The following is a 27,575-nucleotide window of genomic DNA, read 5'->3' as shown; positions in this document are numbered from 1 at the left end:
TCACAATTCTCCCTAGAGTTACAGCCATCCATGGATGGAGCCAGCAGCATCTTGAGGAGCCTCTGCTGAGCACCATGGGGCCCAGTGCAGTGAGCCTGGGTAGACTGTGGGTACTTCCTGCTATCTGGCACTCTACAAGGAGAGTGAGCTTGGTGCTTCGGTGCTGGGGAAGGGGATGCCATGGCAAAAAACCTCCATAATTTCATGGCATGACTTGAGAGTGAGCCTGTGGCTGAGGCAGCTGGTTGAGCAGGGGAGCTGGAGTTGTTGGACCATGCATGGGAGGTGCCCAGACAACCATCACAGGTAACCTGCTGGTGCCAGGGATCATAAAGTAGGAGCCCAAGCTGAGGTTGCTCTCCCTGAGTGAGATACGCTGTCAGCACACACTAGCTCCCTTCAGGCCTCAGCCCTGCCATTGATGCTCATCACTCACCACACTGAAGTGTTGCCAGCGTGCAAAGAACAAGCTCTTGTCACAATTATGTTGCCTTCTGTTCTCTTGCCATGGGGTTTTCATCTCTCCTGCCACTCGAGGCTGCTTTCTTGCAGCCATAGGGGCTACTTCCCACAGACTGAGGAACCCAGACACCTCTGTTGCTGTTTGAGCAGTACTTGACCCTGGGTACATGCCAGTCAGGGCCCTCTGCCACCTGTTCCTGGCAAACAGCCACCACCATCTCTCAGCTGCCCTGTGACTTCATCCCAGGGAATACCCTGAGCACTTCCCTCGCTTTCCCTGTTTTAGCTCTACTACAGTTGCTGCAGGAGCTCCTCTTCATTTCAGATATGTGATCTCCACAGAAAGGGGCATGGGCACAGACTTCTGCCCTGCCTGGAAAGGCTGCCCCAGACATCCCTCCCTGGGGCAGGGCACTGTGGGGCACCAGCCTTCCTGAGGCAGCACAGCCCAGGAGATGTGGACCACTTCCCTCCCTGCCTTTTTGAAGGCCAGCACAGCCCCCAAGCAGGAGGCAGGTGTGCCAGAGCACTGCCCTGTGTGTGCCTGGGCATCCAGCTTCCCTTCTCCCACCCAGCCAGGGCTGCAGCTCACACCAGTCACAGCCACCACAAGTCCCTCCCACACCTTCTCTCCCCACAATGTGCCTGCTAGGACACACAAAGCAGAAGAAACCACATCTGCTTCAACTTTTATAAAACTCCTGCTAGTTGCTGTTTTACAACAGGAGCCTGGCAGAGGGTCCAGCTGGGCCCAGGCTCCCCACATCAGGCTAAGCTCAGGGCTGGAGCTTGCCATCCAGAGCCAGGAAGCTGGTCAGCACTGGTGGGTGCAGGTGTGGAAGTTCCTGCTCTCTCTAGGCAGTGCAGGAACAGTTCATAACCCAGGGCAGTCCTGGGGCTGTGGCTGGTGGTAGGATTTGATTCAGGCCCTTGGAAGATGGCCGGGGACCAGGTCAGCACAGCTGCAGCTCCAGAGGCAAGGAGAAGGAAGGCAGAGGCACTGGAGCCATCAGCAAGGAGGAGGGTTCACAATTGTGCTGCTGGGGTGAGCAGATTTCCTCCCTGGCAGCCTGTTCTGCCTGCACACTCATGCTGCCCAAAGGTGATGACAGAGGGAGGTCTGGCTAGGGCAAGACAAACTGAGCTCACATGTTCCTCGTTTGAAAGGGCTAAAAACTCATGCAGGCAGTGGAGCAAGAGATCAGTATGTGGAGAGGCGAGGGCAGGGTGGTAGAGGGACGAGCCGGTGTCAGCCCTGAGAAGAGACGATGGGGCGGCTGATGGTGCTGTTTGTCGTCATGGCAGAGAGCTCCCATCTGTAACACACCAGGAGATACACTGAGAGATGGCACAAACACAATGCCCAGGGCTGAAGCAGCTCCTGCTGCATGCCAGCCTCAGCTGTGGTCTCCAGCCCAGCCCACCCTGAAGCTGCACAGGCAGCCCTCACTCAGCCAGGTCTGGAGCATCCCAAGGATGCAGTACACCCATGGGGTGACTTCCCAGCAAGGCAGTACCTGATGTCATGGGGAAGGCCGGACTGGTCCAGGCTGTACTGAATCACTGCTAGCTTACACAGAGTCTTTAGACTGGGACCTGTGGAAAGAGGGCAGTTAGCTACAGCAGTCCTCATCTGGGCTCTATGGGGCTTGGGGGTCCAGGCATCATGCTATCAGTGCCATAGGAAACAGAAGTCTGTGTGAAAGGAGTGCATGAAGAGCCACGAGCTCAATGCAGGTCTAAAAGCACAGCTGCATTTCTGGCTCGTTTGCTTTAAGCCACATACACCAGCCAGAGACAACTGCCTGGCTCAGAGAGGTAGGCACCTGGAGCCATGTAGGACACAGTATGGTGCTTCACAGCAAGGCCTGCTCACAGGGCACCTTGTGATTAGCAGCACAAACTGGGCAAGGGGTGCTCACGTACTGAAGTCAAGGATGTAGAGATCCGAGTGATCCATCAGGTCAAATTCATCACCCATTCCCTCCTCTGGAGATGGGCTGTGGAAGCCAAGGAAAGTGTGTCAGTGTCAAAATGCTTGTACATCAGTTACAGTCCCTTGGGCTCCCCAAGGGCTGAGCAAGTCCAGGACCATTCCTGGTCTGCCTGCCCCATGCAGGGACCTTCTAATACCTCCTGTCCTTTTGCTTTCCCCTGCAGCACCCAAAGTCATTATCCTCCCACCTCATCACAGGGTAGGCAGAGCTGCACAGAGCCAGGGCTGCCTGGCTACCCCAGCTCCAGCAATTGGGCAGGAACACACACTCCTCTGCAAGCCATAGCAGGGAAAGGGGAGTCCTTGCACACAGCCACAGTGACCCCAGCTGTGAGCCTCCCCCTCACCTTGCCTGCATCTGTTACTTTGCTGTACCTCCAAGCACAGGTCTCACTATGCAGGGAGCATCCCTCTTCCCTCCTTGTACACTGACTGGACTCTGGCTCTTTCACTCTCTTCCTCCCCCAGGTACCTCAAGCTGCTCCTCAACTACTGGGCCTCCCCCAGAACTGTGGCACCCACCCTCAGGGCATGAGGAGAGTGCTGGAGGCTTGTTTCAGGGCTCTGTTTGCTCAGCAGCTCCAGTGGATTTGACTCTTCGAAGAGCTCCACTTAAGTGAGGCAAAGCTGAGCCCCACAACAATGCTGAGGGTAACTCTGAGCAGGCTGCAGAAGGGATGTTACAGCAGATCCTGAAGGCAGCTGTGTTAGCACAAACACCTGTCCTGCTTTTTGGGTGATAAACAGGCTCCATGGGCTGCCCCACAGCAGGCAGGACAGGCAGGCTGGCATCACCTAGAAACCCATCTCTCTGTTGCAGACTAGCCAGCTTCACCACAAATCTGTATCACAGAAGGCTGCCTTAGTAACATGTTAGTAAACACATACAGATCAAACTGCCTGGGCAGGCAAGGGTCAGCCCATCCCTACCTGGCCTCAACGCATAGGGCAGTAGGACACAGTCCATAGTGTGTCTTTTTACAGACCTCAGGCCAGCTTCACCTCATGGCCAAGGGAGGAGGCATGCAATGGGAAGTACAAAGACATGGGACAGGCGTCTGATCTAGGAAGAATCAAGCAGCACATAATGGCACAGTACAATGTCCAAAAACCTGTACTGGCGTCCCCAGTGAGGTAGGTAAGCTGGAAGCCCAAGAGGACTTTTTGCAAAGTGCTCTAGTTGTGCTGCAGGGCTGCAGATCATGGTAGCCATGACCTGTCTCCAGAGATGGTGGCAGACTCAGCAAGTAGCTAGTGGCCATTCGAATTTTCTACAACCTGGAAAGACAACAAAAGGAGCCATATGCTGCAGGCAACTGCTGTGATCTCCCTGCTCACCTCAGTTCTAGCTTCCCAGGGCTGCATGGAGCATCTGCAGAGTGCCATGTTACTCATGAGCCATGCCATGGAAAACTGTGAGCTAGATCCTCCTGTCTATAAGCTCTCAGGAGCACTGATGCTGCAGGGGACAGAGGTAGCACACACTGTACCACACTGCCTTAGCACTGCTGTGGGCCAGAGTGAGATAAGCCAAGACGCTTTCTCTGAGGACAATATGGAAGGTGCTTTGCACAAGTTCAACTTTTTCTGCAGAGAACTGAAGGCAGCAGCAGAGAATAAGCACCTGAAGCAGATGCCAAGGTCTTCACGTGGCTTAGTGGCAGTGCTTTCCCTCCTTGTCCATTACAGCCATGTGAGCCTGCTGCATTAGCACAAACACTCCAGCAAAAGCTCACAGGATAGCAACCTGCAGGCCAGAGAACATTTAATTTTTTGAGCTCACATTCCTTTGACAAGGCCAGCAGCTGGACTGCTTCTGAGTTCTGCTGCATGAGCTGAAGTTGTGTACCGAGCACAAAACCCAAGGTTTGAAATAGATGCTGCCCAGCCACAAGCTGAATAATTGCAGTTAAGATCTACTGCAATTATTTCAGCACAACCATTGAGATGTTGCAAGAGAAGTGTAGAGAAAGCTGCTAGGAAACATCTGCATGGGAGTGGAAGCACAGACATTTTTCAGTCTGCCTGCAGGAAGCACTGTGGGCTCCAGCCACTGCTGTCTGGCAGTACCAAAATGGAGACAGCATTTCAGAAGATTGAGTACACACCAGGCACTGATCAGTGCAGCAGTCATTTTAAGCTGATACTCCCTCATGTTAGTCCTGGAATGCTAGTGAGGAGCTGTGAGCTGAGGCTTTTTGGGGAACAGCCTCACCTATGGTTCCTTGCCTCTGCAGTCTTGATGAAACAGTTAAAGCCCCCGAGAGACTGGTTGCTGCATCCCCTAGCACAGAGGCCAGCCTGTGATGGAACATTTGTGCTTGGAGCAGGGGAAAGCACTACCCATGGCTGATGCTCATTTGGAGAATTTGAAAGAATGGAAAGGTGTTCTAAGTACTGCTTTGCTTTGTGACAAGGCGATTTAGCATGTCCTCACTGCTTAATTGGGACCTCCTGAAGTGACTTCTCACCTCAGAGTCACTTTTTTTTCCCACCTAAGCTTCACTTCTCATGGGACAGTAGCTGCCCCTTCCAGGTTCCCATACCTGCAGCACAAACTGCAGGCACATCACACTACTGGCAGAGAGGATCTATTGCTGATGAGTCCCAGCTGCCTAGATACAGGCAAGGGCCCTTTTAATTCCATCCCCGTACGCTCATCACACCCCAATCTAATCTCACATCCACATCACAGGAAACCCTAGACCATCCCTTATCTTTCAAAGACAAGCCAGAAGGCACCAGTCTGTGGTTTTAATCACCAAATTGCAAGCAGCTAAGGAAAGCCTGGAGTTCAAGACCAGGAGAGAAGCAACTCCCAGACAACAGGGCACCCTTCTGCCAGACAGAGGTCAGCAAAACTGCATGCTGCAGCAGCAATGCAACTTGGTGTGTTGGTGAATGCTCTTGGGTCCTGCACTAAGCACCCAGTGAGAGTCCCTGCTCCTGCACCAGAACTGGGCACTTCTAAACCTTGTCATGGAAAACTCAGCCAAACCTGGAGAGGTATCTGCTCAGCTAAACTCTGTTTTGTATTGTTCCCTCTCCTCCTTGTTCTCCCTTGTGCATGGTCTCTGCATGCTGAAGTGCTGGTGGGTTTGGGAAGAAACCAGACCAGCACCAAAACTGTGACATAGCTAATAGGAACAGTTTAGTGCTACATGACTTCCTGGTTAAATGAGACACAAATGACAGGATTGCTGCTGGCCATGTGAGAGACCATGGGGGTTCAAAAAGACCAGGCTCTGGGCAGGACTAGAAATAAACAAACTAAAAGAAGAACAAAGAAAGTAACTAAATATTTGGATGCTGCAGGAGCAGGCAACCTGCAGATGCACCTCTTGAAAAGTCTACAATGAATTCTGCAAGGGAATGCAGGACACAAGACCCATCCCCAAGTGCTGCAGCCTAGCAAGATGAGCCTGCTGGCTCATCCTCCAAGGAGCCCTGATGGATCCTTGTGCTGTGCTGTGATTCCCCCCACCCCCCTCCCTTCCCGGGCAGGGGGGCACAGGTCAGCAGGCAGACCACAGGGAGTTCTCCATTACAACGACTTCCTGGAAAACTTCTTATCTCTCGCCAGGCAGCTCCAGAATACACCTGATAACTGTTACAGGAAGTGAGCACAGTCCCCACCCCCCCCTGTCTGTCTCCCCCCTCCCCAGCTTGCAAGACTCTCTCTCCCATCCAAGCAAGCTGCATTCCTGGCCACCAACAATTCTTCCTATCCCAACCTAGTGCTGCTGAACTGTCCTGTGTTTGGGTTGAACCTGGATTAGGGAACAAGCTGAATACTGAAGTCATTCGGTGGAGAAGACAAAGCACTGCTGTGTTGCCTGGCAGAGGTGGACCAAACTCCAAAAACTTGGTGTTAAATTTGTTGTGGTTTGCTAGCATTTCCTAGGAGTCTAGGAGTGCCTAGGTCTAGAATCAGAGTGCGGGGGCTGCTGCAACACAAATCCACACTGCTAGCATCTGAGAGCATCCAAAACTACCATCAAGTCCTACCAAGCCTTCTGCACAACTCACCTACACTGAGCACTCCCTCAAATCTACACAAACATCCTACAACTAAGCACACACCCCCAGCACCCCTGGGGCCTGAAAGCCCTTCATACCATCACACTGGTATGGTCAGCTCACTAGCAGAACCTGCCCTGCCTTGCCTTCTGCTCCAGCCTATCTTCAGAAGTATCTCCAGAAAACCATTGCTAGTGTGGCAGAGAAAGCTCCAAAGCTTTCTAAACCATGTTGAGGGCTGAAATAATTTTCAATGTCTCTGCAAGGTGGATGCTGGCAAACAGGCCTGTATGCCAGAGCTGCAATTTGTCATTCCAGACAGCACAGAGTGTGTCCTGGTGATGATCCACTTCCTTTCTCTCAGCAGCTGTTAAGGCTCTTGGCCACATCCAACTGCCCTGCACCCTGACAGCATCACTTCCAGTGTTTGACAAACAAATCCTTAACACCAGGCCCCTTTTGTGAATGGAAATTTTCTTAAGGAACACTGGCACAGAAGGGACTGATGCTTTGTTGTGTGTGGGCTCCTCAAACAGCTCTCAACTCAGCTGACATCCCACTGCAGGTTTGAAGACACCACACTTGTCAGTGGAAGAAAGAAACTCTGGTGGGAGAAGCAGGGAAGCACATAAGGAAGGATAAGTAAGTCTGAGGTCTGCTGCAGCACAGCAGACTGGGATACTTCCAGTCCTTCTGATGGCAGGATCTCCTCCTTTCTCCCCACCACCTATTTCACAGAAAGTCCACCCACTGCACAACCCCTCTTGAACAGCATCTTACGTACTTCTGCCTTTACTTGTACAAGAAGGTTTGTTATCAGCTACTTTACAAGCTTACACAACATCTTCAATCTCCTCCTCGGCCTTCTTCCAGAGAAGCCCTGGTCTACATGATTTCTTGCATTTGTAAGGCAGAAGGACAGTTGCCATGTGCCTCTGAAGTGTGTCTGACTGCAGCATGGGGCAGGGTGTGGTGGGACACTGTGCTTAAGGGAATGGCAAACCCTCTCACAGAGCCACCCCACACAACTCACCTGGTGCCTCCAAAAAGAATGATTTTGTCCCCCACTCTGCAGCAGCACTGCCGGCGTCGAGGACATGGGCCTTTACCCTTGGGCTCAATCTTCCTCCAAGAAAGAGAAACTAAAGGGTAGAAAAGAGTGCACCAGATTATCAGAAGAGCCTGGACAAGACCTGGGTACAAGCAGGTTATGGATTTAAACAGATCACATCAAAACTGGAGGCCCGCTGCCCCTCAGACAACAGCTACCCAACATTCATCTTCCCTGTCCACCTCTTCTCACTAGCAGCAAAATTATGTACTTCTATGACGTTATTACTGAAGTGTCACTTAGATGACAGGCACAGGCCTGGAGCTCTGCCTGCAGGTTCAGTCCTTTGACACGCATAGTGCCAGGACCCGCGGGCTGCCACAGCACCAGGCTGGACATCAGAGGGAGCTGTACAGGGCAGAGCTCCATCCAGGACAAGGCAGGCAGGCAGCCAGCCTCCTTTCCTCAGCACCCTGTCACGATACAGCTATGGAGGAAGGCCCAGGAACAAGCTCCATCTGCTGGCAGCCACCCTGAGTGCAGAGCATCCTAAAAGAGTAGAGACTGCTGGGATAGCCTGGTTTTGGGAGCAAGGGGAACTGAACCAGATGGAGAAGATAGCCTTTGTTCTTGCTGCTCTCTGTGGCAAGGATGCTGAAGGGTGATTAATCACAAATGCACAGCACCAAAACCTTCAGGGGCTCTCTCCCACTAGCTCATAGGTCAGCCTGGGAAGCACCAAATTGGCTGCTCTCAAGTAACTTTACTATGCAAAGCAATCAGCAAACAAAATAAGTGTAACGGACTGTGAAAAGTGCCTGCCTGAGGACTAAAAACCCCAAAACATCTCACAGTTGACTGATTTTCAGGGTACCAGCTTAAGAACCACCCCTTCTGCTGCACAGTTTGATTTGGTGCCAAGAGACCATGGTATGGAGATGCTGCAGTTCAAGTTGAGCTGCTTCCCCAGCTACAGTCTCTCGTTCTAACTCCGTTTCTTCCCTATATCTTCTTTTCTGCCAATACTGCTGCATATCTAAAAACAAGACAATGTTTTGCCACCCACCCTTTCATTAGCTGTGTCTTTCAACAGTATTTTCTTTTCCACTTTCTAACTGAGATTTGGTGACAGTCTGAGGAGGAACAGGGCACAGTGACAAGTTCCTGTCAGAGCTGTCAGAAGAGCCATTTTCCCCCACACACAGACTCCTTGTCCTTAGAGAGCATCCTCATCGGAGCACTCACACACTTGAGGGGAGCACTCACACTCTTGAGGACCTTGAGCACTCTCACTGTAACAAGTTAAAAGCACAAATACCTGGGTTGAATTTCCAGAGATCGTGGAAGTGTCTGTTCAGCCGTGCATTGTAGCCACCAAATACATATAGCTCCCCGTTGTAGCTGACTGTGGGGAAAGCACAGATATCAGTGTGCCACCCAAGGCAGTGCCCAGCAGGTCACTGTCCTAACACCAGACACAAAGCAAAGTGGTGCTGGTTATCCACTTTTGCTTTCATCACCTTCCCGTGCAGAGCTACGTGCAAGGCTTTTCAGTGAGTGGCATCCTTCCAGAGAACAGGCTCTATGCACCCCTTGCACCCCCACATCTCCACCTAGGAGACCAGACACCCTGACTGATGCAGCCAGGAATTTCCTTCTATTGTCCTTCTCTCTCAGCAGACCCACACTCACATGCTGAATGGCTCCGACGGCCTTCAGGGAGTACTGGAGTTGGAGGAGAGTCCAGCCAGGAATTTGTTTCTGTATCAAATACTTTAATCCGGTTACAGTAGATCTCATTGTTGGAGTGAAATGGTCCAAAACGATCAGCTCTGCCACCAAATACATACATCTTTGTTCCTATGATGGTAGCTGAATGGAAGTCTCTCCAGCGAGCTGGTGTACCCTGCAGGGACAAAGTAAAAACAGGAAAAGAGAAAGAATGCAGATTGTCCAGGGAGATGACACATCTTGATGGGGAAGTCAAGGGAGCTGCCTTCTCCTAGAGAAATTCTCCTTTGCAGATATCAGCCACACTATATAGAAGCTGCGAGACAAGTGTGGGCAGCTGCCACAGAGAATGGCAGATGTGAGACTTCCTCCACAAACCAGCATGAAAAACAGACACTGACCTTAGCAGAAATTAAGGTCCACATCATGTTTGTGGTGTCCAATTTATGGATATCGTTGGAAAAGCAGTCAGCCTGGAAGACAGCATGGAAGCCTGGTCACAAAGGGACTGAGAAGCCATATCACATTTGGCCCCACATTCCTGGAGCATCCTTTTGGAGTCAGTGCTTCCTAAGAGACATCGTGCTTGCTCCAAAATGTCAGGGTAGGCAGCACACTTATCACTTAACAAGAGGGAAGCAAGGCCCATTTCTCCTTAAAAGTGTCCTGTCTCTCCCTGCAGCTTTCCCATTTGTTTCCCATTCATTCCTTCCCCCAAGGCTGCCCTGCCCACAATACAAACGTTCACAGCAAAACCCTGCTGCCACTTCATGCAGCCACAGAAGAAAGGGGCACTAACAGGACAGTCAAATTGGCTCTGCTAAGGTCACCTGATGAGAGGCAGAAGCTAAGATTACTTCCAGGAAACCAAACTTCCAGGAGAAAATGCACTTAGTGGTCTGAGGATCTTGCAACACCTGTCTGCAGCTAGCTTCCTGGAAGAGCCTGCCTGCAGACAGACAGCACCCTGCTCCTCCAGGCAGGGGAGATAGCAGTGAGACAGCTACACATTTGTTTGGCCTTGGTTAAAACCAATTTCAAGTGCCTCATTTGAACTGCTCCTGCTGTTGTAATCAAAGGCATGGATTTGGCACACTACTGTCCTCAGAGGGGAAAAACCCAAGGACTGCTGTAACAGAACCCCACCTTTCTTCCAAGTAATAATCTGCTGTGAACTCGCACAGCTCTTCCGAAACCTGGAGTTAGGCTGAAGTGACATTTATCCACTTCTTAAGATGGATTTGTAATCCTTAAGTAAGGATTTGTTCAAAGGAGCATTTGGCACACTGACAGCACAGGGTGACCTTTGGCTCAAGGTATTCTTAATGGGAGGGCAAGTGCTTGCTGGAAATAATCAGCAAGATGTGAGAGCAGACGTGCAGATATTGGAAAGGGACAACATGGGCATGAAGGGGTTCTTTTGTTTGTTTTGTTGGTTCAGTGTTTTTTGGGGGGTGTTGACAGTTAAATGTAGTGACCTTAAGAGGTCTTTTCCAACTGTGACAATTCTGTGATTCAGGCTCATTTCTCAGCCTAATTAAAATAAATGTACCTCAATATGTATTTATTAAAAATGCTGCATATTTCTATCTAAATTTGGCTGACAAATGAGCTAGGAAAAAACACAAAAACAAAAACATAATCAGGTTTACCTCTATACATCTATAATGTTTTGGGGAAGAAAAAAGCCACATGATTTTTTTTAGGACTACTTTCCCAACCACCTTATCTGAAAAAAAAAAAATGACCATAACTTGGGTAGTAATGCCATAACTTCCTTGAGTTACAAAATGAAAACAACTATGCACACAAATATGTCCCTCTATCCTGCCTCTACCGATGTCCTGGATAGGAACACCCTCTTTCCCAATGGATAGCCAAACAACAAGTTACAGAGATTACTCACCAGCTGTTCGTAGCCTCCAAAGATAAACATGCTTTTTGCCAGGACACAAGCTGAGTGCCCATCTCTTGCTCCTGGGACCATTCCAGACACCTTTGGCGTGAACCACTTGTGCGTGTCTGAAACAAAACGGGAGGCAGCGCAAAGAAAACACAGTAGATGTTGGGATGGGATAGCTCTTTACTACTGTTCTTCACTTTTAAGACAGAAATCCTTCCCTCTCTCAAACACAGCACCTACTTCCCTGGAGAGGCTGCAAGGCTCTTCAGGCAGGGCTACCTACTTGAGCCTCCACAGGGGGGAACAGTGACAGAGCTCTCAGCCTGGGCATGGCTTCTGACTCTGCTGGACCTGGCAAACAGTCATTTTAAGTAAATAGTACAGCACTGCTTGAGCAATGTTATCTTTATTGAATTTCTTGCAAAACCTACTTGTCAGTCACCTATCAACTCTGCATTTACAGTTCCAATTAAAATGAAGCAATAATGCTAAGTGGCCCAACTGACCTCAGTGTGTGGAGATGCTGGGTAACTGACCAAGGAAAAACAGCTCTCAAATCCAGGCAGAAGTCACCTAATCACAAGCTCACCATGTCAGCAGAGCTACTGTACACACCTCCACCTCTGCAGTGCAGCTCCCTCTATCTGATCTGCTCCTCTTATCTTCTCAACCCCTCTTCAAGGGGAGCCTTCCTCACCATCATGGTTCCCTTCACACTGCTCCCCATGAGCCTGTACTAGCCAGATTTTGCCTCTTCCCCTGCATACTCCAGGGGTTGGCTTAATTTAGAGGAGCACTTTAAATCCAGCCAGAGCTGTTCTCCATGCCAGAGCAACATGGAGCCAAGCCAGTGACTCAGTGCCAAGCGTAAACAGGCACCTGTCCCCAAGAGCCCAGAGAGGCACAGATAAGCCTTGAGGCATCAGGAGACATTCCCCCCATCCTCCTTAACTGCTGCGAGCTGCCAAGAGCAGTGCTTATTTCAGGAAGTGGTAACACTGGAGCCAAAGCACTATTCCTCACGAGGATAACTTCTCTGAACTTGGCCTGCAGCCACAACTATCCACCTTGGTTCCAGCTGGAACCACATAAAGGGGCATGCAAGGTCATCAGAATCCCTGGACAGCCTCTAGTGAGAAAGCTGCGGCAGCTATCAAGTTCTTTTACTTCACAGTGCTGCTTCTAAGCCCGGTTACGTGGTAGCAGCAAGAGCTCACCCAAGTGCAACATGTCTAATTTGAGATGGAACAGACTTTGGCTTGTGATCTGCTCGGCACCACAGGGGACAAAATTGCACTCAGACAGGACTTTATCCAGTCTGATGCAATTTCTAGTGGGACTTTCACCACAGACAACAGAACTGCAACTGCCAGCCTCACTTTCCAGGATTGGCAGGGGAGAGGCACAGCATATAGACAGCTGCACAGGGTTCTGACCAGGACCGAAGTCTGAACTTTCTGTTAATTTTCACTTAATGATAAAGTGCTGCATCTGGCAGGGAGACCAGGCAGGTCCCACTACCAGGCCTCTACAAAGGCAGAGGTTTACTGGTGGCTTCCCAGCTGCATGTGTCAGAGGAAGGGGGAAACCCTGTGGCCAGAGAGCAGCTCCAAGCTGTGAGACATTTTTTGCTGACGAAAGGAACCCATGACCAAGCAACAGAGCAAGCTGTTTCCCTGCAAGTCCAGCAAGCCAGTTAGGGTTCAGTATTTAGATGGACTTGCCTCTGGAATCCAGGTACACTCCCTTCCTTTCCTGACGCTCCTGTCCACCCAGTTTCTGATGGTGCCTTTTGCTTCCCAGGTGCTCCAGCAGCACTATGAACAAGCTAATCAAAAGGCTCCATCTTTCAGATTTATCTAACTTGATTCACACCTTCCCTTATTTTGCCATCCTGTCCCTGACCAGCTCTGTGTTTTGTTCCTCATTATCCTTCACAATTTCAGAAAGGACTACCCTGGAGAGGAACCACAATCTCAGGGATCTATAGCCCCTCTTTGCTGCAACCTTCAGCCACAGTACTTACCATTAGAGAGAGAGCACAAAAACCTGATAGAACAATGAAAATCAGTTTGACTACCAGACAAGCTCAGTAATCTCTGTTCAAATGTTTTTTACAGTCAAGTATGCAGCCAACCTGCTCCCCTTCTAAATCTGCTGAAGCAGCCGGGTACAGCAATTCCCCATTAGCACCGCTTCTTCCAGACTGTCACTTTGTAGACAGACTGAGGGACAGGAAAGGAAGTTAGGGAGCAGTGCTGCGGGACACAGAGAAGGTCTCATCAAGAACAATTGTGACAAGGAAGAGTGAGAAGCTGGAACTTACTGACATCAAAGGCATAAAGCACGTTGCAGGCTCCCTCAGTGTCGTTGCGACCACCCCATATGTAGACAATGTCATCTATGAGCACTGCTGAGTGCCCATACCTCATGTAGGGCACCTCTCTCACATGGTCTCGGCTGTTTGTCCACACTGGAGGCAGCTTGATCCAGCGCAGAGACACTGAAAGCACAAGTTTGAGCCCAAGTCAAACGTTAAGCTCACTACGTGTTCTCACAGTCTCACCCATCCTTCCCAGCTCCTTTTCGCCCTATGGCAAGGTGCAGAAGCAGTCAAATAAGCAAGAAAGACAAAGCTGTGTCTGACCCTGAGTCAGCTGACCCTGAGTTAAGAAATAGGGAAGCACAGTTTTATACAGACCCCTGCTACAAGAGAGACTAGAGAAAGCACTAGAGGACCAGAAGACCTTGGAAAGAAATAGTCTGTATTCTGCATCAGTTACACTGAAGATTTTTCCACTCTGCCTTAACCTAGACTGTGAGTGAAGGTACAGCACACACAGACACAAAAATGGAGACAGGGAAAGGAAAAAGTGCAGAGGTGATAATGAATACAGACACAACTTCAGGGCAGTGACAATTTTGAAGAGACTCAAGAGCTGAAAGAATGGGCAGCACAGAAATAATTCACTGCAGCAACATGCATGGAAGCACACCTGAAAGCACCATTTGGGCTTGCAGTTTACATAAAACAACATATCAGCTTTGAGGGCACAGGGTTTGTTTGTTTTTTGGTTTTTTTAGATGTTTTGTTTAGATGAGACAGTCGTCTGCCTCCTTTACCCCCATTCATACCTCAGTTCTCTCTGCTAATCTTGTGTTACTAATAGGAGTTCCTTGTGATTACAAGTTGTCCTTTCTCATAGTCTGTATGTCACGTTCAACAGCAGCTTGAGCAGTTAACAGGTAGGACAGGGTTTAATGACAGTGCAAGCATCAAAGTCAGCCTCACATGGCCATTTCATAACAGCACCCAGACACTCTCCCTCTACCAACATATACAGTCTCTAGTTTTGTTTTCAACACAGAGATAACACAAAATATAGCAGAAGACAGTCTCCAGTACCCTGAAATACTAAAGAAAAGGGTCAGGCATATTAAAAGGTGAGCCAGTGGCAGAAAGGGCACTGAGAAAGCACAGCCTATGCTAAACTCAAGCTAGATGGGATGTTCCCTGACTAAAACACAGAATTTCTCTTTGGAAGATTGAAAGAAATAATAAAAAATCTGGTATCTTGGCTTTAGCACTGGAATCTGGCAATCCTAATTGAGCAAGGGCTTGGAAAGCCAGTGTCACCTCTCACATGGTGGCTGCAGCATCATGACCCTTTAATATTTGGGTGTGGCAATAAGGGAAGAAAATACAAAAGCATTCCTTGGGCACAGTAATTATGCTTCTACGTGCTCTACTGGCACGTTTTACAAGCTACAATTTGAACTGTCTTAAGTGTGAGAGACCAGTCTGCCTAGACAGAGATGAATGTCTTTGTTCACAAGATCCTGAGCTGCACACCCCTCTACACTATGAGCAGGTCACCTTGGCAGCCCTGAGTAAGCAATGCCTTTATCCACTACTGCACAAATCAGCTTTCTCCACAGTTAGATTTAGAAGAGTGCATTCACTGTATCTACATGTCACCTGCATGCTAGGAGAGCATTCAACATGCTGTCCAGTCTGCAAAACTTGTCTCTGTTCAGCTGCACCCACCCAAGTGTCTGTGCAGTTTTTCAGCCACCTGCCTATTTATAGAAAAATGCTTCATGGACCAGCTCAATACCTCTGCAGCTCAAAGAGCACTCAATGAAGAAATACAGCTTCTCCCAGCACAGTCATAGCTCTAGCTCAGCCTCCTGACAGATACTGGCTACCCTACACAACTGGCTCCATCTCCAGCTGCTTTGCTAAGCCATGTTGTAAATCTGCATGATAGCTGCTACCAAAATGGGAAGGCCTCCATTCTATCCACGTGTCTCTGTTGACTCCATCATGCTGGCAGTGGTTGTCAACTTCCCCCACAGGGAAACAGCGCAGGACTCTAAACCTGGAGACTTAACAGAGTGTACTCCCACCCTACCACTTCCACACTAGGGGCACTTCCACACTCATGGGCATGCTGCAAACTGGATAGGGGACCTGAGCTAGCTAAACATCTCCTCTCTGCATCTAGTTGAGTTAGTGTTCACAAAGAAAAAGGACAAAATAAGCCATTGGTTATTTCTAGTGGGTTGTTATCCTAGCAGCATGCTGAACTACAGTCCCTCTCTACCCTGCCCCTGAAGGTGGAAATATAGGGCTTCACAAGATGGTGCCATCTACACTGATAGCTTCTTTTGAAATTAGAGTCAGACAGCCTGCTACAGAGTGTAACAGGTTAAGCAGCAGTGGGCAAGAAAACTACTAACCAAGATCAGCAAGACAGTCTTTTCTTCACAAGGACATATCTACCTGCATTAAAAACATGGACATCAATCTGTCGCAGAGTCTCATAGTCTTCTCCAGAACAATATCCACCAAAGGAATAGACCTTGTGCCCGACGGCCACAGCCGCGTGGTTCACTCTCCGCGGCCCACCTTCCAAGTGCACCGCCCACCGTAGCATTCCTCCCTGCAAGCCAGACAGTCTTCAGGGCCCCCAGCACCACAGCAGCATGCTTCCTGGGCCACCACGATGACACCTGGCCCTGCAACAGAGATAGAATGCTGAAATAACATGATCCATCTCACAAGTCTTCCTTGAAGGCCAACTATAAAGGTTACATTGCTGTATCCTCACTCATCCGCCTCTCAACTGGAGATGGTTTTGCTCTGCCCTTGGGAAGGAGACATAAGGGAGGTATCGTAACCTGAGCAAGGCTTGGAAGAGCAAACAGAGATGCCCTCACATACAAAACAAAAAAACCCTCAAGATAGTTGTACAGGCTGCCCAAGTCAAGCATCTTTGGCAAATGCAGCCAAGTGGCGCGTGCCCAGCCCGTCCCTAGTCATGTATCCACCACGTAGCCACTGTAACAATTTGTCAACATGAATGAAAATAAAGTTAGAGCCAATTGTGAAGGTGAGAAGAACTGAGTCAGAGGGAAGAGAGCTCTTCAGGTCAGTCATGAGAAACAGCAGAGGAAAATATTAAAAAAAACCAAACCAAACACCCAACAAAAACCTTAAAGAACCATCCCCACAAAAAGCAATTGACTTCCTGAGACTGAGACAGACAACTACCAGCATTTGGACTTAATGATTTGAGCACTATGGTCCAGCTTAATTAACCATGAGAGAACAGAAACCCTCTAGTCTAGGGAGAAAGTTCTTTGCTAACTATTAGAGTAAGGCCTTTTGTCTCCTGCAACAAATCCAGGCATAACCATGAAAATTTTGTAACTTCAGATCTGTTGAAAACCTCATGCTTCAAATAGGTGGCTTAGATCAGCTCTTAGAGAGGTCACCACCCCTAAGTTTTGCAGAGATTCTGCTTTTGATCTAAGGATCTGGAGCACAGCCTTGCCTGGGTGCCTCTAAAAAAGCAGATCACTTCTATTCTTTAACAGTTTTACCCCAGCTGAAAAACAGCCATTAGAAAATATGTCAGTGTTTCAGTCAGCCTAAAGAAAATTCTCATTTTTTATTGCTTGGTTCCAGCTTCTTGAAACACAGTCAGCATACTCCCACCCCATGCCTAGTTTTAGCATTTGCAGAATGCAAAGAAATTTGCAGATGTCTTCCAATGAGGACTAAAATTCATACACATTTTTCTCATTTCTTTTTCTTTTTAGAAAGTCATGACTTTTCCCAAGGAGAACTTTCCTCCTGTTTAGTTTCCAAAGTAGCTGGAGAGCAGCAAGAAGGGACATTGCCCTGGTGCTCTGCTCCAGTCAGCCTCCCCCAGCTCCTCAGCCAAGCAGAACCACTGCTCACAACTAGGCACCTGTACAGCAACCTGATCACTGCTGCTCCAGCTCACCTGCATGCTCCCATCTTATCCCCACCTGGGATGCCACCCAAAAGGAAGCTCTTGGCATGGAGATAAGCTCAGGTGTCCAGCTCCAGCCATGCATACTAGACAGTTCAAAAGCATCCAGAAACCAATTGCCTCGTTCAAAAACTCCTAAATCTCAGCAAAATTTGAGTAATTTATTTTAAAATTATTTCTTTTTAACATCGTTCCCAAAATGACTCTCAACCAGAGCATGCTCTGTACCTGAAAGCTACAGCAAGAGGATGTGCAAAATCCAAACAAAGAGCACCCTGCAGTCCCACTAATAACAGATGAGTGCAGACCAAGGAGTCCCTCCAGCTGCTTCTTGCTGAGGCAACCACCATAATCTGAATTGCAGTCAGCAACCCAAAAAGCCACATCAAGCTTCTCTCAAGCAGAGCTGCTCTAGAAGGGCCCAGGAACAGCCCCCCCCCCGCTATAGGCCAGGCTTCACTGCATGTCTGGGACCACCCCAAATTCAGATCTAGCAGGTCTTGGGTTTTTTTTTTTTTTTTTTTTAAGGTACTATTTTATAATTTTTTTTTTTAAGCCAGGCAGCAGCTCTTGTGTAAGTCCTCCACAAAGCTACAGAATAGATGGGTTTCCATGGAGACCAAAGTCACCTTTTTAAGCTATTTTGAAGGCTTCACGTATCTAAATCTGTTTCTTGCCTCACTTGTGAGCTACCACTGAAAAATTTAACCAACATTTTCCTCAAAATTGCTTCTTGGTTAAGTGATTCTGTAGGAGACTCCTCAAGGAGCTTAACTGGACTTTATCACCAGTGTCAATATATTCAACACCCTTCAGACTGCGCCTGATTCTGGAAGATTAAGAGCATTAATCTTGCTTCCAAGTTGTACACTTGGTTCCTCCTGGGGTGGAGGAGCACAGCAGACTGTTCTTCACCCTTGGGACTTCAGTTGAGGTGTGTGCTGAGGAGCACGCTGCTGCCAGAGCAGGACACTGGTCCTCTCACTCCAACAGGAGCCTGCTACCCTGCCTGAGCTGTTTCATCATTAACATCAGTCACAGGTATACAGGAATCAAAAGGCTGCACATCCTAAGGAGTGAATCTGGTCAACTGAGGGGCAGCAGGTCAAAGCTCAGCTGGTTACATTCCTAGAATTACAATTACTGTGAAAGGTTTCTTCAGAGATCAGCCCTTCCCAGGCAGCAGGCCCCAGGGGGGTGGTGGTAGGAATGAGGGGTTGAAGTTAGCTGTACTTCACCTTGGCTTGTGATGGGGATAATTTTCAGAGCAAATACAAATCTTGGCCAGAAAAGCCTCTTCCTGCCACTAGTCAGACCCAGAGCATGCAGGAACTCTCATTCACTTTATGAAAAGAAAACAATCATAAATGTGAAGCGATCCTTACAGGATCATACAATAAAAGCCAAATGGATAAATAAAATTTAACAAGCTGCTAGGGCTTTTCCAAACCCAAGTGCTCTTCTCTACACTGTAATAAAAACATTCAGCCAGGCTCCATCTTCTTCTGCCACTGGGCACAATCCTATCCCAAAATGGTGGCAATATTTTCTGCCTTCACCAAGCACTTTTCCTCCCATTTTGCCACACAAAGGTCCATAGCCCTTTCCTCCCTGCACAGCCACATAGACGTGTTTTCCAAGGACCCCTCACTCCTCCCTCCCCATGCTTCTGCATCCAGCTCCACCTCACTCCTCTCCTGCATTTTTTTTCAATGGTTTAATTCAAACAGTATTCTACCCCAAAGTCAGTTTTTCTCCTCTGCAATTCCCCTCTCTGCACTACATGCAAATATGAATTTAACATTTTTTTTTAAATGGTATTTCTTTGTCCTGCAACTATACACGTTGTCAAGTCCTGCTTCAGGTTTTGATTTCCAATTATAAGTTATATGATATAAATGAGGACATACACGACTTTCCAACCTAATTCCACTGAGGACTTCTTAATTCATCAATACACTTTACATTAGGCAGTGTGCCTTAGATTTCTGTAAAGATTATACAAAGCACAGCTGGTAGAAGAGAGGAACCGTACAACAATATGTTATGCAAAATGCATTCTGTGATTTCCCATGTAGGACACCAGCTACTGGGATGTAGGCTATAAAACCCAGAAATATTGATTTGTTGTACCAGAGGACTGAGAGGACACTGGCTGCAGGAGGGTACTTGTCCCAGCTCAGGCAAACCAGGTGCTTTGCAACTCTTCACAGTCAACTGAAGGAACTGTACTGACACTATCATTCATCATGGATCAGAGGAAAGGCTTTAACGATGCAGAAAAATTAAGCTTGAAACATGGAAATCACAGAAGCTATTGCTACTGCCAAAACCCAGCAGGATGAGAAGGGGGTTGTCTTCTACAGGGATTCATGCAGGTACTGTGTGTCCCTTTTCTGGATCCTCCTGAGCCACCCCTCTCCTGTCTGGAGCTGCACCTCTTTTAGAGCAGCCTCCACAGCTCCTCTGTGCCCACAGCAGAAGCTGGCTGAAGGTCTGAGAAATCTTTGACTGAGATAACACGTTCAGATAAAATTGTGCCCCAGCACCCCCAGGAACTCTGACTGTGTACTTATAGGGAGACCAAAAAAGAATTTAATCAAAACAAGCACAATTTTCTTACACAGTGAGAGTAGATATTTTCTAGACTAAACAAAACCAAACAAGCTGCACTCCCACATGCTCCACAGGCTTGGGTCACCCTAGAATAGGAAGCTCTGGTTGCCTCCCAGTCTCAGATGGGTGTGCTGTGCATTCTGACCACATGCTGAGCACCATATATGCACTCAGGGTCTCCTTTGCAGCACGGCACATGTTCAAGCCACCACTTGCTTCCACCGACATGTGTCACCTCCCACTCCAACTCTCCAAAAACTAATGTATTTTCTCACTTTGTTTTGCACTAGCACAGGCAGCAATCATGCAATCTTCACAATTTCTCTGGTCTGGCATAATCTATCCAGAGTTACAGTCAAGCATAGAGAAAACAAAGAAATTTGGGTAGTAACCCTGGCAGGTCCTGTCACTAATTACTAGAATATGAATATTCCTAAGAATCAGTTTACACCTCCCCTACTGTTGAAGTACCTGATGATGATAATGTTGGAAATTAAGTGAGCACAGCAATGAGTTGTTCCTGTGCCTCCAAACACAGGGAGGTTAAAATTTAAAAGTGCACAAAATTACCTGCTGTGGTCCCACAGAAGCACCTAAGCTCACCACTGACTGGCAAGCAGCACCACAAGCTCAGGCACACGCTTTCAGATGAAGTGGTGCAACCACAGCTGTGGGGTGACTGCAGACTGGCTGTGTCACTGCAGCTAGGAGTGACACTTGACCACAAGTGGAAACTGACAAGTCTGTCAGCAGAGAAATTGCTATGGACATCCTTCAACACCTCCCTTGCTCTTTGCCAGCACTTACATCCAGCAAAGGGAGCACAACAGTTCACCTGAGCAGCTAAGCAAGGAAACAACCAGTTTTTAAATCAACTCTGCATTCTTCCAATACAGCACCTAGAGACAAAACTCTCAAATCTTTGGCTGTGCCGTTGTCTGAAGATGCCCACAATGCCTGAAACAACCTTCATCCTAACTGCCACAGCTTACACCTAACAAGAGTCTACCAACCCAGCACGTGGCCATCTGATATCACCAGAAACATCACTTATATAACTGCTCACTAGCATGCCTTACAAACTGCTGTAGTGACTTTAGCAAAGTGGCATAAGTAGAAAATATAGTAATTTTAAAAAAAAAAGAGTAATCATGGGTTTTTAAAATCAGATTTCTCAGCTGTTTTTCTGTTTGCTTTTTAAAATTTCTATTTCCAATCCCTACAATTAACTATGAAAATATTTCATTTGAGATATAAAGCTACTGACCATCTCCAAACACAGCAGCCAGATCATAATTTTGGAACAAAAATATATACCCTTGGATAGACTTTTTTTTACTAAGAGAGTTCACTGGGTTGCCTCATTCCTCTACACACACAGAAAGAAACCTAGAGCCATTTCTGAAAGCTGCTCAGATTAGCCTTGCTGTAGTCAATTCCCACAACAACGGGGAGAGACCCAGCAGGAAGCTCCCCAGATTTTCCAGGGCTCACTCTGTCACCCCCAGAATTACAGCACCATCCCAAGCAGAGCAGCCTCCTTTTCCTGCAAAGTCCCTCCAGAGAGCAAATCCTACCTTGTGTCTGCCTCAGTCCCGTCTCCCAAAAGATGCCAGCCACAAGGTTTAGTAATACTTAAAATAGCCCAACCAGCTCACGGCAGTCCATATATACAGTTCTATTTCAAGCACATCCAACTTACTGTTAGAGATAGCATGAGAACAACCCGCTTTCTTCACTCACGCTTGACATTTATCTGATGCTTTGACCGTTTGTGCTAAGGCAGTGTGAAATTGCAAGCTGGCACATTCAGCAGCTTGGACACTCAGAACACAATTTCAGCACCAGTAAACGAGACGGTGCTAGAACCGCCCCTGAGCTTGTTAACCGAGACCCATCTGGAAGCTCGTGTTAGACATGGGAATCACAGACCACACTGCACTGACAGAAATTTATTCCAGTGTCCCTCCCTGCTGACAGCAGCACAGCCTCCATATTTTTGCCCAGATATTTTGCACACTGCCGACTTGCTTTTGCCCAAGGCCCAACCTAGATCCTGCACTCACGGAGCTTAATTCTTCTTCCTCACCTTGACTCCCAAGCCCTGCTGCTCCTGCTTCTCTACAAAGGGGGTGTAAGTTTTGGAGATACTCCTTGATCATTCCTGCTTCCCTGCCAGGAATTTGTCTCGGCCCCTGGCCACCGTCAAGCTGTTTCTGCCTTGCCAAGTGCAGCCCTTGGGAGGAGGGAGAAGGCTCAGGAAAGCCGAGGTGAGAGATACTGTGGCAGTTTTTGCTTTACACAAAGCCACACTGTTTTCTCCCTCCGCACCTGCTGTCGACACCGAAACCAGGATCCTCCAGGCAGAGCCTTTGGCGGGGAGCGCCTCAGCGGGTGGCCTCCCATGACGAGCGAGGGCAGGCTCGCAGTGCCCACCTGTGTCAGTCCTTGATCTGCTTTGACCCACGGGGTCAGGAAGGACCAGGCGTGAAGCCCCAAGCCGAGATGAAAGCGTCAAGGTGCTGAAGCGGCACAAACCCACAGGGATGGAGAGGTGGCGCGGCGGTGGTTACGCCAGGGCGAGGAGCAAGGCAGCCTCTCCGGCAGAGACCCGCCGGCGGTGAGAGGGGAGAGTGGGGTCGGCCGCCCGCCCCCTTCCCCTCACGGGCCCCTCGGGGCCGCCCCGCGCCTCCAAACGGCCCCAAAGGCCCTGCCCTGCCCGCCCCTTGGCCGAGGGCAACCGGGGAGGGAGGCGGCCCCGGCCCCCGCGCCCAGCCCTCACGGAGGGGCTCAGCAGCAGCTCCAGCCCCCTCACCCGCCACGGCCAGCCCCGCCGCCGGCCCCCGGCCCCGACACAGCTCCTGGGGAGGGCGGCATGGACGCCCCGCCCGAAGAGCTTCTGCCTCTCAGTCCCGCTCCCTCTCAGCCCCAGCCCCGTACCTGGCGGCGGGAAGGTGGACCGACAGTCCCACTCCAACGGCCACACCCGCCTCTCCCTGGGACTTGTAGTCCGGCCCCGCCCCGCTCGCCTGGGGCCGTGGGCGCCCTCCCTCGCTGGGAAGGCACGACCTGGCACGGCCCCGCAGGGCCCCTCTGAGGGTGCCGGGCCAGAGCCCCCCCCCCTCCGGGGTGGTGCCTTCGTTCGTGCCGTACTGTGCCCCGCCCCGGGCCCGACCACACCGCGGTCAGGCACGATATGGCGTCGTCCGGAGAGGCCGAGGGAGGGAAGCGACGGTGCGTGCCGCCGTCCTCCCCCGCCGGACTACAACTCCCACAGTGCTCCGCGGCAACAGCGGCGCTTCCGGGCGGCGGCGGGGCCTCCGCGACGCCGCGCCCGGTGGATGGCGGTGGCGCGGAGGATGGGGCCAGAGCGGGTGTGTCCCGAGGAGCCGGGGCCGCCGGAGGCCCCCGACGGCGCGGCGGGCTGGAGCGGCGATGAAGAAGAGGAGGAGGAGGAGGAGGAAGAGGAAGGAGGCGGAGGCGGCGGCGGGTACTTGTACCAGCCGCTGAGCCAGGAGCCGGAGCAAGGCCCCGGCGAGACGGCCCCTTCCTCCACCCAGGCGGGTTGCGCTGAGTCGGGCCCCAGCCTACAGGAGCGGCTGCAGGTACCGCTCAGCGCCTCCCGCCGGGCCGGGGGAGAGCCGGCGGCGCGGTGCCGCGGGTGGGGGAATGGGCCCGACCCCTCGCTGCCCGCCTTTCTCTGCAGATGCTGAGGCTGCACCTGCCCGACCCGCCGGTGGATAGCGAGGAGGAGGAAGAGGCGGAGGCGGAAGGCGCCGCGGCTCAGAGCAGCCGCAGCTCCATCCCCATGGATGCAGGTAACGGCATCCCCCGCCGGGCCCTCTCGGCCGCCCCGCGCCGTGCTCGGCCGCAGCCTCACGCCCTCTCTGTCCCCAGAGCATGTGGAGCTGGTGAAGAGGACGATGGCCAGTGTGAAGCTCCCCACCCTGGGCATCCCTGCCTGGGCCAGCCAGATCTCGGAGGAGCAGTGGAGGGACGTGGTGCAGCGCACACTGCAGGCCCGGCAGAGCCTCGGCGGCCCCAGGCCCGAGTGGAAGTGAGGGCAAAGCTGCGGCACGGGGGCTGCTCACCCCGCGCCTCCCTACACCACACAGGTGAGGCAGGCGTCCGCTGCCTCGGAGCTGGCTGGTGCTGGTACTTGGCTGCCATTGACCTTCCACTTTCTACCACTGAACATCGTCAGGCTCCCCTTCCTGCTCCTCGTTTTTGGTTCTGGCTGTGTAAGCTGCTGTGATGTCCTTTTGTTGGCTTCCTCTGCCTCTGAGAAGCCTGACCCATTTCCATGTGTGCGTGTGGAGGGAGGGGGCTTGTTTGGCTTTGCCCAGGTTCCCTTGGGAAAAACACTGGATTTGTCTCGGTGCTAGAGAAGTCCCTCTGCACACTAGGGCTCCTCCTCCCAGGACCGGGGCTGTGTGTTGGAGTATCAGACGTGGAGTCCAATGTGTCTTTCCAAGAGGTCAGTTTTATTTAGTTCTGTACATACAGGGACATCTGTACAAAATCCAACACTTTCATACTATGTAATGCTCTACTGAAAATAAAGTACACCATATGTACATACGAACTGTAAGCAGCTTAATACTTGTGTCCAGGGGGTGAATGCAGTACTTAGTTTTGCTTGTTCCCTTGGGAGGAGGGAGCCAGGTGAAGTGGAAGAGGCAGCTCCAGTTCTGTCCATTTGGCTGATGTGGGGAAAGGCATAGGCAGAAATGAGGAGCGCTAATGCTAGAAACCAAGTGCTGAGCAAGGGGCAGCTGTAGCGTGGCAGACACAGGTCTGCAAATGAACAATACATGTGCTGGAGAGGGTGAACACACTTCCCCCTTTCTCACATGGTCCCCTTCTTAAATGTCCAGGACACTGGAATGAATAGGCATCAAACTAATGGCAATTTGAAAGTACTAAGCATTGGATCCCTGACTTGGAACAAGACACAAAAAGCTATGAGAACATCAAAGCTGTACAGCACATAGTTGTAACATGTTACAGTCCTGTCCCTACACGCAGCACAACCCCAGCAACCTTCCTCTGGCTACGGTCGGGGCCTGCTGCCAGAGACAGATCATCTGCAGGACAGTGACAGCCCCTGCACACCACACATCTCCATTCTGCAGGCAACCACTGCCTAGCAGCAAGCAGGCTCCAGCAAGGGCACATGTCGTAGCATTCCAAGAATGAGGTGGCAGCTTATAACGCAACACTAAGCGGAAGAGTTGTACTGCAACAGGAAGAAACATCCTCCCAAGCCCTGCTGTGGGAGTCACTCAGCAGTCCTTGTTTCTGCTGTGCCCAGAGACACCTGCCACTCCTGTGAGCCATCCGGCACAGCTACATCACCCAGCGCATGTCTACATGCTGTGCCAGGCATGAGGTAATTGATTGGCAGCTGACCATGAGCTTGGACTAATGTTCAAAATAAGCAATAACCTCCCTGAGGTGTTTCATAAGTCTCCTGATGAACTGGGTCATTGCGTGAGGCAGAGGGGAGGCAGGGTCCTAGGGTGACTGTGGGTGATCTCACACATAGTCACGCTTGCCAGCCACTCCTAAGAGATGGTGGCATGTCTAATGAGGGCCAAACTGAAAGAGCTAAATGGGATGGGGTACAGGATACACCGGGGAAAAAACAGCTTGGTTTGGGTTGGAATAAAGGTGTGCTGCACACCGACAGTAAGATTAGAGGGGACATCTGACCTGGGAATGGTTTATTGGTGAGGATGAGCAGATAACACCAGGACCTTCTACAACATCCTGTGATGCTGCAAAGCAGTGTCAGACTAGCACTGACACCGTGAGCTCCCTGCACTATTGCAAACCCACTTAAGCTTTGGTGTCAACAAAGCAAGCACAGCAGGTAAGAAGCAAGGAAGACTCCCTTTTCTATCACAAGCCATCCTCTCTGAGGTGGCACCTTGGTGGGGCACTGAATCTGCACCACAAAAGGTGGGGCAGTAAGCCAGATCACAGTAGCACCCAAGTGCTGCACAACCCCCTGGGCTATCAGCAAGGGTGCTCTAAATGCTAAATTAGCACAAGTCCCTGATGCACCATATGATAACTAACAAGGGCCTTGGGCCACAGGAGGTGCTAAAGTGACAGGGTGAGGCAAACTTTGCTCAGCTGAATTTGCTCAGCAATTCAGCAGTAGCACCTAGCCATTGATCATAAAGAGGAGACAACTGAACACATAGAAACTCAGCCTGGCCCCAGAATGTGTATCCCTTGCTTCCACTAGTTTGCAGAAGTTACTTTGGCAGCACAAGCTTCCTAGAAACCCTGGCCACTGCAGAGCTAAGGATGAGATACAGCAATAAAGGGAGAGCTGTAGGTGTATTCTAATTGAGCAGCTAGAGGAAGAAAGCTGAAGTCAGTGGCTGATACCTGCTACAAACCAGGAAGTTAATTCTGGGACCACAACTAACCCAAGAGACAAGGATGGAGACGAGTCAGCACAGACCAATACAAACAGCTGAAGGAATTCACTTTCCCACAAGAGAGCTTATAAAGGTGCTCTAAAAGGAGGTCTGCAATAGCATGTAGTGCTTGCATCCAGCTTTACTGGGGGTAGCAAGCACTGAGCCCCCTCTGCGCTGACAGGGGAACGGAACAACGGGCTTGAAGCAAAATAAAGGTGAAAGCAAACATCTCCTCTGCTGTACGTGAGACCCTCCAGCTGTGGAGCAGCACCCCAAGGCAGGGCGGAGAGGCAGCAGAGCCCCCAGAAACTCTGTCACACACTCCTGCCCCCAGCTCAGCCTGACCTCTGACCGCCGCGGGGCCTGGCTGCACAGGCAGCATGTGGGCAGGCATGGCGGGGATGGGCACTTGGGGCTTGTAGCAGCACACTGAGCCACACGTGGTAGCCTCTGGCCAACACAGAGTCTGTGTCACAGGGCAGCAAGGCTCTGGCTCCCAGGCAGGGCAAGAACCATGCGGCATCTGGACATGAAGCAACTCCTGCCTGGGCTGTTGCAACTGCAGGTCAGAGGGGCTTCCTTCACGCACACACACCCAAGGTGGAAAAGCAGGAGGAAGAAGGATAAGCAGGAGGATATGACAGTGGTGGGATACAACTTATAACGTAAAACCAGATCTACCCTGGAGGGATGCAGATGGAGTGGAGGACAGGCACAGCTCACCATGTTCATTCCTTAATTTATACATGAGAACCGAGTGCATTTCCATGACCCCTGGGGGAAAGGGATGGGGCAGAGCTTCCTGGGCCAGCTCCTGAGCCCGTCAGAGAGCCTCCTGGCTTGAGGTGAGAAATTCTTCTGCTCTCTTGTGAGCCTCCAGGGCTTTTATAGTGTAGACGTCCTGAGGAAGCTCAGATTTTCGACGCAGCAAAACCTTCTCCTTCTTAATGTCTTTCAGCATCTACAGACAAACCAAAACAGTCAGGGATCAGTAGCAAAGCCCTTCACCCCTGCAGCCTCCCCACTCTGTCTCCAACTGCTCTAGGATATGCTG

General features: G+C 50.3%; 3 protein-coding genes across 8 annotated transcripts in view; 1 reads left to right on the top strand and 2 right to left on the bottom strand.

The window, feature by feature from the left end:
* Positions 1–1,139: 1,139 nt before the first annotated feature.
* Positions 1,140–23,289, bottom strand: KLHDC3 (kelch domain containing 3). 4 transcript variants are annotated; one of them, XM_071739964.1, is made up of 11 exons: positions 23,025–23,289; positions 15,950–16,185; positions 13,490–13,666; positions 11,167–11,282; positions 9,662–9,733; positions 9,222–9,435; positions 8,848–8,934; positions 7,512–7,620; positions 2,389–2,462; positions 1,980–2,058; positions 1,140–1,778 (listed from the first exon to the last, which is right to left on the bottom strand). In XM_071739964.1, exons 2-11 carry the CDS (start codon positions 16,101–16,103, stop codon positions 1,712–1,714), a joined length of 1,149 nt encoding a protein of 382 aa, XP_071596065.1. In that variant the 5' UTR covers positions 16,104–16,185; positions 23,025–23,289; the 3' UTR covers positions 1,140–1,711. The 4 variants fall into 4 exon arrangements, with proteins under 4 accessions (XP_071596065.1, XP_071596067.1, XP_071596066.1 ...); XM_071739966.1 differs by lacking the exon at positions 23,025–23,289 and adding an exon at positions 22,521–22,749; XM_071739965.1 differs by lacking the exon at positions 23,025–23,289 and adding an exon at positions 22,416–22,748.
* Positions 23,290–23,377: 88 nt separating this feature from the next.
* MEA1 (male-enhanced antigen 1) lies at positions 23,378–24,669 on the top strand. Its single transcript, XM_071739969.1, has 3 exons — positions 23,378–23,689; positions 23,791–23,902; positions 23,982–24,669. Exons 1-3 carry the CDS (start codon positions 23,426–23,428, stop codon positions 24,143–24,145), a joined length of 540 nt encoding a protein of 179 aa, XP_071596070.1. The 5' UTR covers positions 23,378–23,425; the 3' UTR covers positions 24,146–24,669.
* Positions 24,548–27,575, bottom strand: part of PPP2R5D (protein phosphatase 2 regulatory subunit B'delta) — a 28,931-nt gene continuing 25,903 nt past the window's right edge. For all 3 annotated transcript variants that reach the window (XM_071739960.1, XM_071739961.1, XM_071739959.1), the window contains one exon: positions 24,548–27,482. In XM_071739960.1, coding sequence (XP_071596061.1) covers positions 27,345–27,482 — 138 coding nt within the window. In that variant the 3' untranslated portion in view covers positions 24,548–27,344. The remainder of the gene's footprint in view (positions 27,483–27,575) is intronic.

This window comes from Heliangelus exortis, chromosome 3 (genome assembly GCF_036169615.1).
Source record: "Heliangelus exortis chromosome 3, bHelExo1.hap1, whole genome shotgun sequence".
Classification (NCBI taxonomy): domain Eukaryota; kingdom Metazoa; phylum Chordata; class Aves; order Apodiformes; family Trochilidae; genus Heliangelus; species Heliangelus exortis.
This window is presented reverse-complemented; position numbering and strand designations above follow the sequence as displayed.

Bases quoted from the DNA above. Each gene is read 5' to 3' on its own strand.
- MEA1 (XM_071739969.1), top strand. From the start codon at position 23,426: ATGGCGGTGGCGCGGAGGATGGGGCCAGAGCGGGTGTGTCCCGAGGAG. The intron at 23,690-23,790 runs GTACCGCTCAGC...CTTTCTCTGCAG, and splicing joins GCCTACAGGAGCGGCTGCAG to ATGCTGAGGCTGCACCTGCC. The intron at 23,903-23,981 runs GTAACGGCATCC...CTCTGTCCCCAG, and splicing joins CTCCATCCCCATGGATGCAG to AGCATGTGGAGCTGGTGAAG.
- KLHDC3 (XM_071739964.1), bottom strand. From the start codon at position 16,103: ATGCTACGGTGGGCGGTGCACTTGGAAGGTGGGCCGCGGAGAGTGAAC. The intron at 9,436-9,661 runs GTCAGTGTCTGT...TTGTCCCTGCAG, and splicing joins GGACCTTAATTTCTGCTAAG to GGTACACCAGCTCGCTGGAG. The intron at 2,059-2,388 runs GTACGTGAGCAC...CTCTTTCCACAG, and splicing joins TCTCTACATCCTTGACTTCA to GTCCCAGTCTAAAGACTCTG.